The 15,779-nt window shown below is 40.6% G+C and overlaps 1 protein-coding gene across 1 annotated transcript in view; it reads left to right on the top strand.

The window, feature by feature from the left end:
- Positions 1-15,779, top strand: part of arhgef28a (Rho guanine nucleotide exchange factor (GEF) 28a) — a 410,055-nt gene that overhangs the window by 181,446 nt on the left and 212,830 nt on the right. Inside the window, exon 9 of the mRNA XM_063049236.1 lies at positions 182-251. Coding sequence (XP_062905306.1) covers positions 182-251 — 70 coding nt within the window. The remainder of the gene's footprint in view (positions 1-181; positions 252-15,779) is intronic.

Genomic DNA, 15,779 nt, shown 5'->3' on the forward strand with positions numbered 1-15,779 from the left:
AATGAATCCCATGGATTTTCTGTATTTCGTGGCTATCTGGAGAAGATGAATATCAGAGTTGTATTCTGCATGGATGATTTGACAATAAAACAAAAATGAACCTTTGACTACAACAAATTCCACAACATATGACAGAAATAATAACTGTAATTCTGATTCTGATTGTCTTCCATTTATTTAGCATGTTGGCATGGAGACAGATCAGACAGTTTCATTTCTGGATGAAGCGGATCAATGCTTACTGGATGCAGGTACTGATGAAAATTCAATATCTGATAATAATGCATATTCTCACTTATAATAGCAAATGTGGTCACTTTTTTTTTTAATATTGGTGAATAACGGAGAACGGTATGGTTACAGCCAAGCTGTTTTCTTTAAGAAATTGTTGTGGAAAGGATATTCTTTGAGACTTAATGCTTTAATGAATAAAGAAAATAAACTGCTGGAAGAACCTAGAAGGTTAAGCAGCATCTCTAGAGTTAAGGAAATGGTCAAAACTTTGTCTCAAAGCCCTGCGCTAGGACCGTGAGTCTAAGGACGAAGATAACTAGTGTGACTAGTGTGTAGAAGTGAGAGGGAGGGTTGAAACAGGGGCTGTTAGGTGATATGTGGAAAAAGATTAGGGGGTAGAGAGTAGGCAGATGGACTAGGCCAGATAGGTGAGTGAGTGGGTAGAGGTGGGCTGGTAGATGAATAAGTAGAATCAAGATATGGGAAGGATGATGGACAGATGGAACTAGGTGCAGTGGAGGGCAGAGTGGTATGATTACCCACATACCTATTGATCTGAGTGTCTCCTCCCTTCATCTTTTCCATCCCCTTGACCAGCTAGATCCATCTGTCCATCATCTCCTTCCCTGGGTTTCCAGCTATCACCTACCATTCTGTCTCACCCTCCCTCTGACATCTATACACTCAGATCTGATGCAGGGTCTAGACCTAAAGCATTGACCATCTATAAGTGCTGTTTGAAATACTGAATTCTTACAGCCATTTATTGTTTGCTCCAGATCCCAATTGAACTGGGTCTGTTGTTGTTTATCATCTATATTACTGATTCAGATGTTAAATTGGTAAACTAGATCATTATAGATCATTAAACTTGTGGATGATTCCAGGATTGGGGTTGTAGTGGACAGTATGAAAGACTACCAAAGTTTACAGCAGGATCTGAACCAGCTGGAAAAATGAGCTGAAAAATGGCAGATGGCATTTAATGCAGGAAAATGTGAGGTGTTGTACTTTGGAAGTTCAAATCACAGTAGAACACTGAGGAATGTGGTAGAACAAAGGGATCTGGAGATATAGATCCATAATTCCTTGAAAGTGGCATCACAGGTTGGTAGGTAGATTGTAAAGAGTGCTTTTGGCACATTGACCTTCGTAAATCTGACCATTGAGTACAGGAGTTGTGGTCTTGTGTTGAAGTTCGGAGTATGGAGTTCAATTCTGGTCACCTATGTATGGGAAAGTTAACAATAAGTTTGAAAGAGTACAGAGAAAAATTATAAAGATTTTGCTAGGACTTGAGGATCTGATTTATAAGGAAAAGTAGAATACGTTAGAACTTCATTACACAAAATTATGAGGTTGGGTCAGACTGGAACTAAAATTCATAATTTTAGAGTGAAAGGTGGTATGTTTAAGAGGAATACGAGGGGGAATTCATTCAGAGGATGACGTGACTGTGATGTGAGCTGCCAGTGAAGGTGGTGGTTGTGGGTTTAATTGCAATATTTTAAGAGATGTTTGGATAAATACATGGGTGGGAAAGGTATGGAGGGCTATGGTCTGAGTGTGGGTAGGTAGACCTAGGCAGAAAAATAGATCAGCATGGACTAGATGAGCCAAAGGGTCTCTTTCTGTGCTGTAGTGCTCTATGAATCTAACTTCTGCAGACTTTTGTACCTTTAGAGCTTCACCAGGGTTCACTTATAGTTTCATGTACTAGTAAAGCATATCTAAAGAATCAGAGACTAAATGTGACACAAACAAAGAACATTACCAACAATTGAATCCCAATATGTGCTAGATTCCTTTTTTCCTCTAGAGGGCAGTAGTCAGGGTTATGTCTGGGTAACCTCAACCCTTGGATGCCCCATTGATGCTGTTGCAAAAGTGATTTGAGTTTTATAAGACATTTGTTGCTTCAGTTATGCAGAGGATTGATGAGACTACATCTAGATACTATTGTTTTACATATTTAAGAAGGATGCTAGTTTGTTGAAAGCAATTCAGAGAAAATTCACTAAACTTATACCTTGAATAAGAGAGATTATCTTATGAGAGTAGATTAGACAATGAGACATTGGAGCAGAATTCGGCCACTTGGCCGATCAGGTCTTCTCCACCATTCCAGCATGGTTGATTTATTACCCCCTCAATCCCATTCTCCTGCTTTTTCCCGTAACCTCTGATGCCTTGAATAACCAAGAACCTATCAACCTCCACTTTAAATATACTCAAAGATTTGACTTCCAAAGCTGTCCGTGGCATTGAATTCCACAGATTCACCACCCATTGGCTAAAGAAATTCCTTCTCATCTTTGTTATAAATGGATGTTTCTCTATTCTAAGCCTGTGCCCTCTGGTCCTAGATTCACCCACTATAGGAAATGTCTTCTCCACATCCACTCTATCTAGGCCTTTTAATATTTGCTAGGTTTCAATGAGATCCCACCCCTTATTCTTCTAAATAGCAGCAACTACAGGTCCAGAGCCATCAAACATTGTTCAGACATTAACCTTTCATTCCTGGAATCATTCTGATAAATCTCCTCTGGGTCCTTTCCAATACCAGCACATCCTTTTTTGGATAGGGGGCCGAAACTGCTCACAATTCTCCACGTGTCATCTGACCAATGCCTTATAAAGCCTCAGCATCACGTCCTAGCTGTTATGTTCTAGACTTCTCGAAATTGAATGCTAACATTGCATTTGCCTTAGTTACCACTAACTCAACCTGCAAGTAATCCTTTAAGAAAATCCTGCACAAGTACTGGATAGGACTGGATAGATTGGACAGGAAAGGCTTGCATTCACTGGTGCTTAGAAGGATAAGAGCTTGAAATGTGCAAGATCCTAAGGGCTCTTGACAAGGCGGATATTTTCTCTCGTGGAAGGATCTGCAATTTGGAGAGAAAGATAGAGCTGAGGGATTTTTTTTCTTTGGGAGAGTTGTGAGACTTTGAAACTGTCTTGCATAAAAAGACCTGTGGAAATTGAGCTTTTGGTATTCTTAGAATATAAGTAGATAAATTCTTGATTAGGAAGGAGGTGAAAAGTTACCACATGTAGACAGGAGAGCTGAGGTTACATTTTGATTAGCCTTTATCTTATTGAATGGCAGAGCAGGCTTGAAGTACCTAATCGACTACTTCTAATGCTGAAATGAGCATTGATATATAAGACATTTACCAGCAATGGAACTGCACTGAGTGTGAATCAGTATTTTCAGGATGTGAGAAACAATTTTCAGAGCATTCGTGGTTAAATTTTATTATTGGCACCTGCTGTCATCAGGATTTCTGCTGTTTAATTTTACTCACTGTTACAAATATGTGGGCATAATACATTCCATCCGTCTTCATGTGATACTCTTTTAGACAAGTAAGTTCAACAGCACAATCTAGAGGTAAATGTTTTGTGTGTGTTCAGATTGATGAGACTCTTATATGACATGATAAGAACATAGAATCATGAGTAGACTATTGGATGCTTGTCTTCTGTCTCAGTCAGTTAAATCAAGACTCAATCTATGACTCAGCTTCACACTCTACCTTTGATCTGTATCCACTATTGGACGTTGAAAGTTTCAATTGTTCTTTCAGGTGAAAGATCTCTTTTATTATTTTTGTAGGAGGAAATGCTTTCTTATTGCACTTCTAAACATCCTGAATCTGTCTGCACTCATCCACAAGAACATAAATAGTTTCTCTTATTTCTTGTTACGAACAAAGCATTCAGGCTGTCACGACCAGACTGTGTAACAGTTTATTACCCCAAGCCATTAGCCTCCTTAAATCCCAGAGTCTAGTCTGACACCAACCCACACACACACTCAACTGAACACCACTCCACTCCCTTTGCAATTTATGCTCATTTCTTTCTCAATTCCTGCTTTTATATTGCTTACATAATTTATTATATTGTAATTTGTCCTTTACTGTGCCTATTCTCTTGTTTATTAATTATTGTACTGTCTTGCACTGTTTTGTGCACTTTATGTAGTCCCGTGTAGGTCTGAAGTCCAGTGTAGTTTTGTATTGTTTCACGTAGCCTAGTGTAGTTTTGTGTTGTTTCATGTAGAACCATGGTCCTGGAAGGAACGTTGTTTCGTTTTTACTGTGTACTGTACCAGCAGTTGTGGTTGAAGTGACAATAAAAGCAACTTGAACTTGAAACATTTTTATATTAAATAGCTTGTTTAGATCCCCATAGTCATTTATCCACAATAAAATACAAGACATGTTTATACAGCCAGGTTTCCTGATTTAAACCTTCATACTCTGGATCGTTCTCCCAAAGTCAAATTGATTCCCTTATAATCGCTCATTAGGAAGCTCAGGTTCTTTACATATGTTAACGTTTGCAAACAGTGTAAAGGGAGTAAAATTAAACACTAGATATAGATTATATTGGATGATATGAGAAATATTTTTCCATTGGTGGTTAGTGTATGGAGTGACCTACAGAGTAGTGTAGTATTATCAAATAACTCTTTAAGCACAAGATTATTAATACTGGTGAAAGGAATGACAAGGGTACAGCAAGTGGAAATGGGATGGATCTAAGTGGATAGGTCCTTGTGAGAGCTAACACAAGTTAGTACACCATATGCTGCTCCATTTCTGTTGTACATTCTATGAGCTTATCCTGGTTAAAATCAGCTTTGTCTTGTATGTTGTTGAGAATGGTCATGTTTATATAAAAAGCTCCATGGCTTTTCGCATGGGATGCATTTAATGGCATAGCATCATGGTAATTTAATGGTCATTGCCACGCTGTTACAGCTTGGGGCATTCCAGAGGTTGGAATTTAATTCTGGCACCATCTATAAGGTGTAAGTTTTCCCTATAACCATGTGGTTTCCTCTGGGTGCTCCAGTTTCCTCCCACAATCCAGAGACATACTGGTTAGTAAGTTAATTAGTCATTGAAAATTGTCCTGTGATTAGACTAGTATGAAATAGGTGGGCTGCTGGGTGGGGTGGCTCATTGTGCGGGAAAAGCCTGTTCTGTGCTGTATGTCAAAAAAAAATAAAAACTGTAAAACTGAACAATGCCATAAATCTGCATACATGGATTTACATGTAATTTTACAGATTGCTTATTTTGCAGTGTATCTAAGCTTGCACTTTTTGTTCACTATTTCATTTAAATGTTTTTATACTTTAGTAATCCTTGCTTTATAGTTTTATACAATACTTTCATATATATGCATGTTAATATATTTTTCTGTCTTGAGTATCAAGGAGCAGATAGGGAAACAGATCCTGGAAAGGTGTAATAATAACAGAGTTGTCGTGGTGGGAGATTTTAATTTCTCAAATATCGATTGGCATCTCCCTAGAGCAAGGGGTTTAGATGGGGTGGAGTTTGTTAGGTGTGTTCAGGAAGGTTTCTTGACACAATATGTAGATAAGCCTACAAGAGGAGAGACTGCACTTGATTTGGTATTGGAAAATGAACCTTGTAAGGTGTCAGGTCTCTCAGTGGGAGAGCATTTTGGAGATAGTGATCATAATTCTAACTCCTTTACAATAGCATTAGAGAGAGATAGGAACAGACAAGTTTAGAAAAGCGTTTAATTGGAATAAGGGGAATTAAGAGGCTATCAGGCAGGAACTTGGAAGCTTAAATTGGGAACAGATGTTCTCAGCGAAAGGTAGGGAAGAAATGTGGCAAATGTTCAGGGGTTATTTGTGTGGAGTTCTGCATAAGTATGTTCCAATGAGACAGGGAAGTTATGGTAGGGTACACGAACCGTGGTGTACAAAGGCTGTATTAAATCTAGTCAAGAAGAAAAGAAAAGCTTACAAAAGGTTCAGAGAGCTAAGTAATGTTAGAGATCTAGAAGGCTAACAGGAAGGAGCTTAAGAAGAAATTAGGAGAGCCAGAAGAGGCCATGAGAAGGCCTTGGCGGGCAGGTTTAAGGAAAGCCCCAAGGAATTCTACAAGTATGTGAAGAGCAAGAGGATAAGACTTCAAAAAATAGGACCAATCAAGTGTGACAGTGGAAAAGTGTGTATAGAACCGGAGGAAATAGCAGAGGTACTTAATGAATACTTCAGTATTCACTATGGAAAAGGATCTTGGTGATTGTAGTGATGACTTGCAGTGGACTGAAAAGCTTGAGCATGTAGATATTAAGAAAGAAGATGTGCTGGAGCTTTTGGAAAGCATCAAGTTGGATAAGTCGCCGGGACCAGATGAGATGTACCCCAGGCTACTGTGGGAGATGAGGGAGGAGATTGCTGAGCCTCTGGCGATGATCTTTGCATCATCGATGGGGATGAGAGAGGTTCCGGAGGATTGGAGGGTTGCGGATGTTGTTCCCTTATTCAAGAAAGGGAGTAGAGATAGCCCAGGAAATTATAGACCAGTGAGTCTTACTTCAGTGGTTGGTAAGTTGATGGAGAAGATCCTGAGAGGCAGGATTTATGAAAATTTGGAGATGTATAATATGATTAGGAATAGTCAGCATGGCTTTGTCAAGGGCATGTTGTGCCTTACGAGCCTGATTGAATTTTTTGAGGATGTGACTAAACACATTGATGAAGGTAGAGCAGTAGATGTAGTGTATACGGATTTCGGCAAGGCATTTGATGGGGTAACCCATGCAAGGCTTATTGAGAAAGTAAGGAGGCATGGGATCCAAGGGGATGTTGCTTTGTGGATCCAGAACTGGCTTGCTCACAGAAGGCAAAGAGTGGTTGTAGATGGGTCATATTCTGCATAGAGGTCGGTGACCAGTGGTGTGCCTCAGGGATCTGTTCTGGTACCCTTACTGTTTGTGATTTTTATAAATGACCTGGATGAGGAAGTGGAGAGATGGGTTAGTAAGTCTACTGGTAACACAAAGGCTGGGGGTGTTGTGGATAGTGTGGAGGGCTGTCAGAAGTTACAGCGGGAAATTGATAGGATGCAAAACTGGGCTGAGAAGTGGCAGATGGCGTTCAACCCAGATAAGTGTGGTGGTTCATTTTGGTAGGTCATATGTGATGGCAGAATATAATAATAGGCATCCGTTAGTCTCGTGAGACCATGGATTTGCACCTTGGAAGGTTTCCAGGGCGCAGGCCTGGGCAAGGTTGTATGGAAGACCGGCAGTTGCCCATGCTGCAAGTCTCCCCTCTCCATGCCACCGATGTTGTCCTAGGGAAGGGCAGTAGGTCCGATACAGCTTGGCACCGGTGTCGTCGCCGAAAAATGTGTGGTTAAGTGCCTTGCTCATGGACACATCACACTGCCTCAGCTGAGGCTCGAACTAGCTATCTTCAGATCACTAGACCGACGCCTTAACCACTTGGCCACGTGCCAACACAATATAGTATTAATGATAAGACTCTTGGCAGTGTGGAGGATCAGAGGGATCTTGGGGTCCGAGTCCATAGGACTCTCAAAGCAGCAGCGCAGGTTGACTCTGTGGTTAAGAAGGCATATGGCCTTCATCAATCATGGAATTGAATTTAGGAACCGAGAAGTAATGTTGCAGCTATATAGGACCCTGGTCAATCTGCATTTGGAGTACAGTGCTCAGTTCTGGTTGCCTCACTACAGGAATGATGTGGAAACCATAGGAAGGGTGTAGGGGAGATTTACAAGGATGTTGCCTGGATTGGGGAGCATGCCTTATGAACACAGGCTAAGTGACCTCGGCCTTTTCTCCTTGGAGCGACGGAGGATGAGAGGTGACCTGATAGAGGTGTATAAGATGATGACAGGCATTGATCCTGTGGATAGTCAGAGGTTTTTTCCCAGGGCTGAAATGGCTAAAACAAGAGGGCACAGGTTTAAGGTGTTTGGGAGTAGGTACAGAGGAGATGTCAGGGGTAAATATTTTACGCAGAGAGTGGTGAGTGTGTGGAATGGGCTGCCAGCAACAGTAGTGGAGGCGGATACAATAAGGTCTTTTAAGAGACTTTTGGATAGGTACATGGAGCTTAGAGAAACAGAGGGCTATGGGTAGCCCTAGTAATTTCTAAGGTAGGGACATGTTCAGCGGCCGAAGGGCCTGTATTGTGCTGTAGGTTTTCATGGTTTCTGTGTTTCTATGAGTAACTACTTTATGTGCAGAATGATAATGTAAAGCCTAGTCATGAGGTCAGCCTGATCAAGTTTTGAACTTAATAATAATGTTGACGTTGTGTGTTATTATAACAGCTCTGGTTGTTCAGTCTTTTTTAAAAAAGGCACTGACATGCATCACTTCAGATGCCATACCAGACTACAATTAACAAGAACATACTGTTTCTGAAGTAAGTAGGAGACCAGTTTATACAAGACAGCCAAATATTTAGCAAATTTCATTAATTAAGTCAACTCCAGATCAGAAGGGGGAATAGTTCCCATAAATTATTGTGTCGGGATGCTATGGCAGGAGATTATTTAGCTGTGACTGGATAGATAATTCAAACAAGGAATTTCGGTAAATATGGACATTAATTTCAGGGATAAACATCACCAGTGTAAAAATGTCATTATTACACGTTGCTTGGTGTTTATGTTCATAGATGAGGTACACAAAAACAGTAAAGAAATATTTATTGGGAAGGAGAATTGCCCTTCTGATGGTGAAATTGCTCATTGATGCACTGAATGGCTAACTCCTTGGTTTGAGACTGGGCATTCCCAGAAGTTATTTATTATTTTTAACTGGAGAGTAACAAGTTAGTGTCTCAAAACTATAGGACTATGTAAATGTCTTTGGCACACACACACACATACATACATATATATATATATAGATAGATAGCTAGGGAGCTGAAGATGTTTGCACAGTACTGTAGTATTTTTATGTATTGCATTGTACTGCTGTTGCAAAAAATACAAATTTAATGATACATGTGAGTGATGATAAACCTGATTCTGATATGGGTCTTTGTTGTGGACTGAGAATGGGATGAGGTGATGAGCTGCCAGTGAAGGTGGTGGGTGTGGGTTGGGAATAGGGGAGGGGAGAGGGGAGGGATGGGAAGCACAGAGAGATATTCTGTAATAATCAATGAACTGATTGTTTGGAATCAAATGACTTTGCCTGGTGTCTCAGGGCTAGGTGTGTCTGCATTTGCGCCCCCCCCCACCCCTGGCACTCCTACTCTGCCACCTGCCCCACAGCCCTCCTGCGGCTTTCCATCCTTGCCATTCCCAACACCCTTTGCTCCCTCCAGATTTACAAACTCGCTCTCTGCGCCACATTGGCAAATACAGTATGTGCAAAGGTTTTAGAACCCTAGATATATATAAAAAGATTTTGCACAGTGTTATAGATAAAGTAACTATTTTCCTTTAATATCTTAAAATTCTTTCAATTTCTGTCTTAAATATTCTCTGATTGAGTCTCTACAACTCTGTTGGGAAGAGAATTCCAAAGATTCCATACATACTGATGAAGAAATTTCTCATCTACTGTATGAGTGATCAACATCTAAAATGCTTCTTTGCATCTACTCTGTCAAGCTGCGTAGTAAGTTGGCATATTTCACTAAGATCACCATGCATTCCTCTAAACATAACATAATATAACCCATTCAGCTTATTCCCTCCTCCTTGGACAAATCTAACCTCCCAAGAATCAACCTGGTGAACATTTACTGCACTCCCTTTATCATAAGAAGAAGAAGAAAGCCCTTAACTCCAAGTGGAGTCATCGGAATTATCATAAGATTGGATCTAAAACAAATATGTCAGATGCAGTCACAGTAGGTCCTTGTACAATTAGATCAACTCATCTGTACTGTTGTACACAAATTCCCATATGTTAAAATATGTGCTTAGAAATACATTGCAGGCTGGTAATGCCAAACATGCTATGAAAAAGTGCTAGCATGTTCTATTTAAACGCAAACAACAGGAATTCTGCAGATGCTGGAAATTCAAGCAACACACATAAAAGTTGCTGGTGAACGCAGCAGGCCAGGCAGCATCTCTAGGAAGAGGTGCAGTCGATGTTTCAGGCCGAGACCCTTCATCCTGACGAAGGGTCTCGGCCTGAAACGTCGACTGCACCTCTTCCTAGAGATGCTGCCTGGCCTACTGTGTTCACCAGCAACTTTTATGTGTGTTGCTAGCATGTTCTATTCTGCTTCCATTGAAGCAAACAGAGAATTTTGGAGGCAAAGCATCACACATTGACATCACTAGCATGTTTAGAGTGACCGACTGGAATGAAATTCTGAGCAATAGTTCCCTCTGTATTTTAGCATAATTATCTTTATTGTGTTGCATTTCTGGACCATAAAACTGAACAACTCTTCAATCATGTTAATTATTGCGAATAACCACAAGTGTTCCTATAGTTTACAGTTATCATTGTACTTTCTGATTCATCTACAATAGCAAAATTGAGAACTTAATTTAATATTCTGCAAACATGTTAAATTATCAGATTTCACCAGAACAGCTGTTAATATTTAAAAGTTAAAGCAAAGAACAAGTTGATACACAATTCAATGTAATATTTTTATTGGCCAACCTTATGAGGAATCCAACCTTAATAAACTGAAAAAGAATTTAGATTATGATTGGTGCTTCAGTTTAGCATTATCAGTGCTATTTCAATGCACCAATTGAAATAGAAAGGAGAGGGAACGCCCAGTGAACCATAACGGTTATTGAAGCACTGCTTGTACCCTCTGGTAAATCACTAAAAACTTAACATCACCATTTTTAGTTAATCAATTTTAAGCCAGCACTAAAAATTTGAATTATCACAATCTTTTTTAAAACACAGTGTGCCTGTGTGGTTATAATAATATTCAGAATTATTTTCAAATTTCTGTTTAGATTTTTAATGCATTTGTACTGTAATCACACTGCCTCCAAAGATTAATAAAATGTACAGTATTAGATTTAAAATTACACTCAGTGGTGAAAGTAAAATTTTCATTGTATGGTCACATGACAAACGTAACTTACAGTTTCCTGCATTGGCCCATTTCTTTCTTTTGGCGCACTTTCATTTCTTGCTCCTTCACTCTACCCACAAAAGGCAAGATTTTCCAGTGGCTAACCATTTTAATTCCAATCCCCATTCCCGTTGCAATATGTTGGCCTATGGCCTCCTCTATTGGCACAATGAGGCCACACTCAATATTCTGTCTGGGTATTATCCTCCAACCTGATAGCGTGAAAGATGCTTTCCAGTAATTTTCCCCCCCACCCCTTCCATCTTCTTTCATTCCCCACTCTGGCTCCCCCTTACCTCTTCTCTTGCCCTCACCTGCCTATCACCTCCCCCTGGTGCCCCTCCTCCTTCCTTTCTCCTATGATCCGCTCTCCTATCAGATTCCTTTTTCTTCAGCCCTTTAACTTTTCCACTTATCTCCTCCCACTTTCCTACTTCACCCCCCATCCTCCACGCATCTGGCTTCACCTATCATCTCCTAGCTTGTACTCCTACCCCTCCCATCCACCTTCTTATTCTGGCTTCTTCCCTCCTCCTTTCCAGTCTTGAAGAAGGGTCTCGGCTGAAACGTTGACTGTTTATTCCTTTCCATAGATGCTGCCTGACACACTGAGTTCTTGCAGCATTTTGCGTGTGTTGCTCTGGGTTTCCAGCATTGGCAGAATCAGCTTTAATATCACTGGCATTTGTCATGAAATCTATTTTGTGGCAGCAGAGCATTGCAATACATAATAATAAAAACTATAAATTACAATAAAAATATATAAAATTTAATTAAGTAAGAAAGTAGTGATTCAAAGATTCAAAGTATATTTATTATCAAAGTATACAGCCCTGAAGCAAAGAAACACCATGGAACCTGTTCAAAGAAAACAGCAAACACCCAGTGTCCGAAAAAAAGAACAAATTGTGCAAATGCCAAAAATCAAGCAAATATATTAAACATCGAACCACAGAGTCTTGAAAATAGTCTAGGAGTGCTCAGTTTAGTTCAGTTCAGTTCAACTTAGTTCCTGTAAATGGTGTAGGAGTGCTCAGTTTAGTTTAGTTCGCATCAGGTTAGTTCTTGAAAATAGTCTAGGAGTGCTCAGTTTACTTCAGTTCAGTTCAGCGTAGTGCTGTCTACTTCATTGACTGTAGGCTGCAGAGCTAATCCATGCTGAAGCACCCTGATCAAATTGTGCAAAATGGCAAAAAAAAGAGTAACCAGAAACACATGTAACATGAACTGGAGAGAGTCCCCCAGTAAAACGAGTCCAGAGCCAAGAACTGCACTGATCAAACCTTACAGTGTGAGGAAGACTCCTGCACCTTCCTCGGGTAGCAGTGAGGGAGAAGGACACTGGTCAAACACAAGGAGACTGTGTTGAACACCTGTTCGCCTTCCGATCTCATCCTCATCGATTTCAGTCTTACTCCACACTTTAATTGATAAGGCGTAAGGGAACCGATCACGGGTTCACCTTTAGGCCACCCACTCTGCTCTTAACCTTGCCGAACTCCCCCGGAAGCAGCAAAAGCACCTGATCACTTAGCAGGCCCAAAAACACATCAAAATGTAACTCACTGACTCCATTCACATGCAGTTCAGTAGTGGATGCATATTTAAAAGAAGACAAAGAAGAGTAAGTAGTTTCATCAACTGTCTGTAGGACGTTTCCATTGGTCATGGGCACCATCTTGTCTCAGATCAAAAAGAGTGCAAAAAAAAAGTGAATTGGTGTTCATGAGTTCATTATCCATTTACAAATCTGATGGCATAGGGGAAGAAGCTGTTCCTGAAACACTGAGTATGTATCATCAGACTCATATCTCTCCTCCTTGATGGTAGCAATGAAAATCAGAATCAGAATCAGGTTTATTATCACCGGCGTGTGACGGGAAATTTGTTAACCTAGCAGCAGCAGTTCAATGCAGTACATAATCTAGCAGAGAGAAAAAAAAAATAACATAATGAATAAACAAGTAAATCAATTACGTATATTGAATAGATTTTTTAAGAATGTGCAAAAACAGAAATACCGTATATTAAAAAATGTGAGGTAGTGTCCAAAGATTCAATGTCCATTTAAGAATCGGATGGCAGAAGGGAAGAAGCTGTTCCTGAATTGCTGAGTGTGTGCCTTCAGACTTGTGAATCTCCTACCTGATGGTAACAGTGAGAAAAGGGCATGCCCTGGGTGCTGGAGATCCTTAATAATGGACGCTGCCTTTCTGAGACACAGCTCCCATGTCCTGAATGATGGGGGTCCTTAATGATGGATGTCACCTTCTTGAGGGCTCACCCTTTGAAAGTGTCCTGAATGCTGAGGAGGCTAGTGCTCATGATGGAGTTAGCTGAGTTTAAACTTTCTGCAGCTTCTCCTCATCCTGGACCCTCCATACCGGACAGCAATGCAACCAGTTAGAATGGTCACCATGATACGCCTGTAGAAATTTGAGTGTGTCTTTGCTGACATATCAAGTCTCCTCAAACTCCTAATGAAATGTAGTCGCTGTCTTTCCTTCTTTGTAATTGCATTAACATGTTGGACCCAGGATAGATCTTCAGAGAAGTTGACACCCAGGAACTTGAAACTGCCCTCAGTGTTGGAATTGTGTGTTCTCTTTGACTTCCTCTTCTTGGAGTCCACAATCAATTCATTGGCTTTACTGACGTTGAGTGAAGGTTGTGGCTGCGACACTACTCAACCAGCTGATCTATCTCACTCCTGTATGCCTTCTCATCACCATCTGACATCCCATGAACAATAGTTGTATCATTGACAGATTTATAGATGGTGTTTCAGGTGTGCCTAGCCACACGACCATGGGTGAAGAGAGAGTAGAGCAGTGGGCTAAGCATGCATCCTTGAGGCTTACCAGTGTTGATTCTACGTGAGGAGGAGATATTATTTCTGATCCACACTGATTGTGGTCTCTTGGTGAGGAAATCAAGTATTCATTTGAAGAGGGAAGTGCGGAGGCCCGAGCTTTGGAGCTTGTTGATTAGAACTGAGCATATGATTGTGTGGAACGCTGAGCTGTAATCAGTAAACAGCAGCCTGACGTAGGTATTGCCATTGTCAAGATAGTCCAAGGTCAAGTGGAGAGCCAGTGAAATTGCGTCTGCTGTAGACCTATTGTAGCGGTAGGCAAATTGTAGCAGGTCCAGGTCCTTGCTTAGGCAAGAGTTGCTTCTGGCCATGACCGACCTCTCAAAGGACTTTTCACAGTAGATGTGAGTGCAACTGGATGATAGTCATTGAGGCAGCTCACCGTGTTCTTCTTCAGCACTGGTATGATTGTTGCTCTTTTGAAGCAGCTGGAACTTCCAACGACAACAGTGAGAGATTGAAGATGTCCTTGAACACTCTCACCAATTGGTTGGCATAGGTTTTCAATGCCCTAACAGGTACACCATCATGGCATGATGCCGTGTGAGCGTTCACCCTCTTGGAAGATGTTCTGACATTGGCCTCTGATACAACAGATGCTGCAGGGATTTGCAGGGGTATAGCTTTACTGTCCCTATCAATGTGTGCATAAAAACAGTGAAGCATCACAGCCATTCATCTGGTTGTTTACTTTTTCATTTAACCTTATGCTTTAATTAATGTTGGAATACTTCTGTCTGGAAATTCAACAAACTATACAGGATTATCAATATGTTGTACTCTGTCTACAGATTCATTTCTTTGAATTGAATGGAATAATGTTTGAAGATTGAGTCCAAACTACTGATTGTGTTTGGGGGTGTTTTAGTGTTATCAGCGAAGGATGAATTTCTTGGCATGACCGTTAGTGAACAGAATTGTATGATCTCGCACTCTCATGCTCTTCCCATTGTTGCTTCCTCTCCTTCACCATACCACTGAACTCTCAGATCCTGAGATCCTGAACTCTAAAATTGCCTCACTAAATTTCACTGACCCTTCACTCTTCCTTCCTGCATGATCTCTCTTTAATATTTTTTCCAAGCTTTGGGACATCAGTCCTAGTTCCTTGTATGGTTTGGCAGAAACCACAAAAAATCTTGGATGATTTCACTACTCCTGCTCCATTCAATAGATGCTGCCTGACTTGAGCATTTACAGCATTTGCTATTTTTATTTTGGGTATCTAGTGTTTGCCGCATTTTATTTTTGATAGTTTAAATTGTGTTGGGTAGTAGTATTCACTCTATGTCCATGAAATTTTAGGATGAAGTCCTCTTGTAAGACTTAACCACATAAGTTTTAAACACAAGAGATTCTGCAGATGCTGGAAGTCCAGAGCAACACACAAAAAATGCTGGAGGAACTCAGCAGGTCAGGCAGCATCTATGGAGAGGACCAAGACCATTCATCAGTCCTGACGATGAAGGGCCACAACCTGAATCATCGACTGTTTATTCCTCCCCATTGATGCCACATAATGAAGTTCATGTGGTGCAGTGCTAAGGAAACCAAGCATCCACCTGTCCTCTCAGAACCATATCAGAGATCCCAAGGCTATTCTTCTTAAAATCCTAGTCAATATTTATCCATTACTTAATATCACTGAAACTGGTTTGTTTTCCAGTATAATGAAGGATCTCCAATCTGAAATGTAGCTCTGTTTCTCTTCCCACAGGGGCAGCCTGATGTACTATATATTTACAACATTGTTTGATTTTATTTTAGATTTCC

Source organism: Mobula hypostoma, chromosome 5, assembly GCF_963921235.1.
Source record: "Mobula hypostoma chromosome 5, sMobHyp1.1, whole genome shotgun sequence".
Lineage (NCBI taxonomy): Eukaryota > Metazoa > Chordata > Chondrichthyes > Myliobatiformes > Myliobatidae > Mobula > Mobula hypostoma.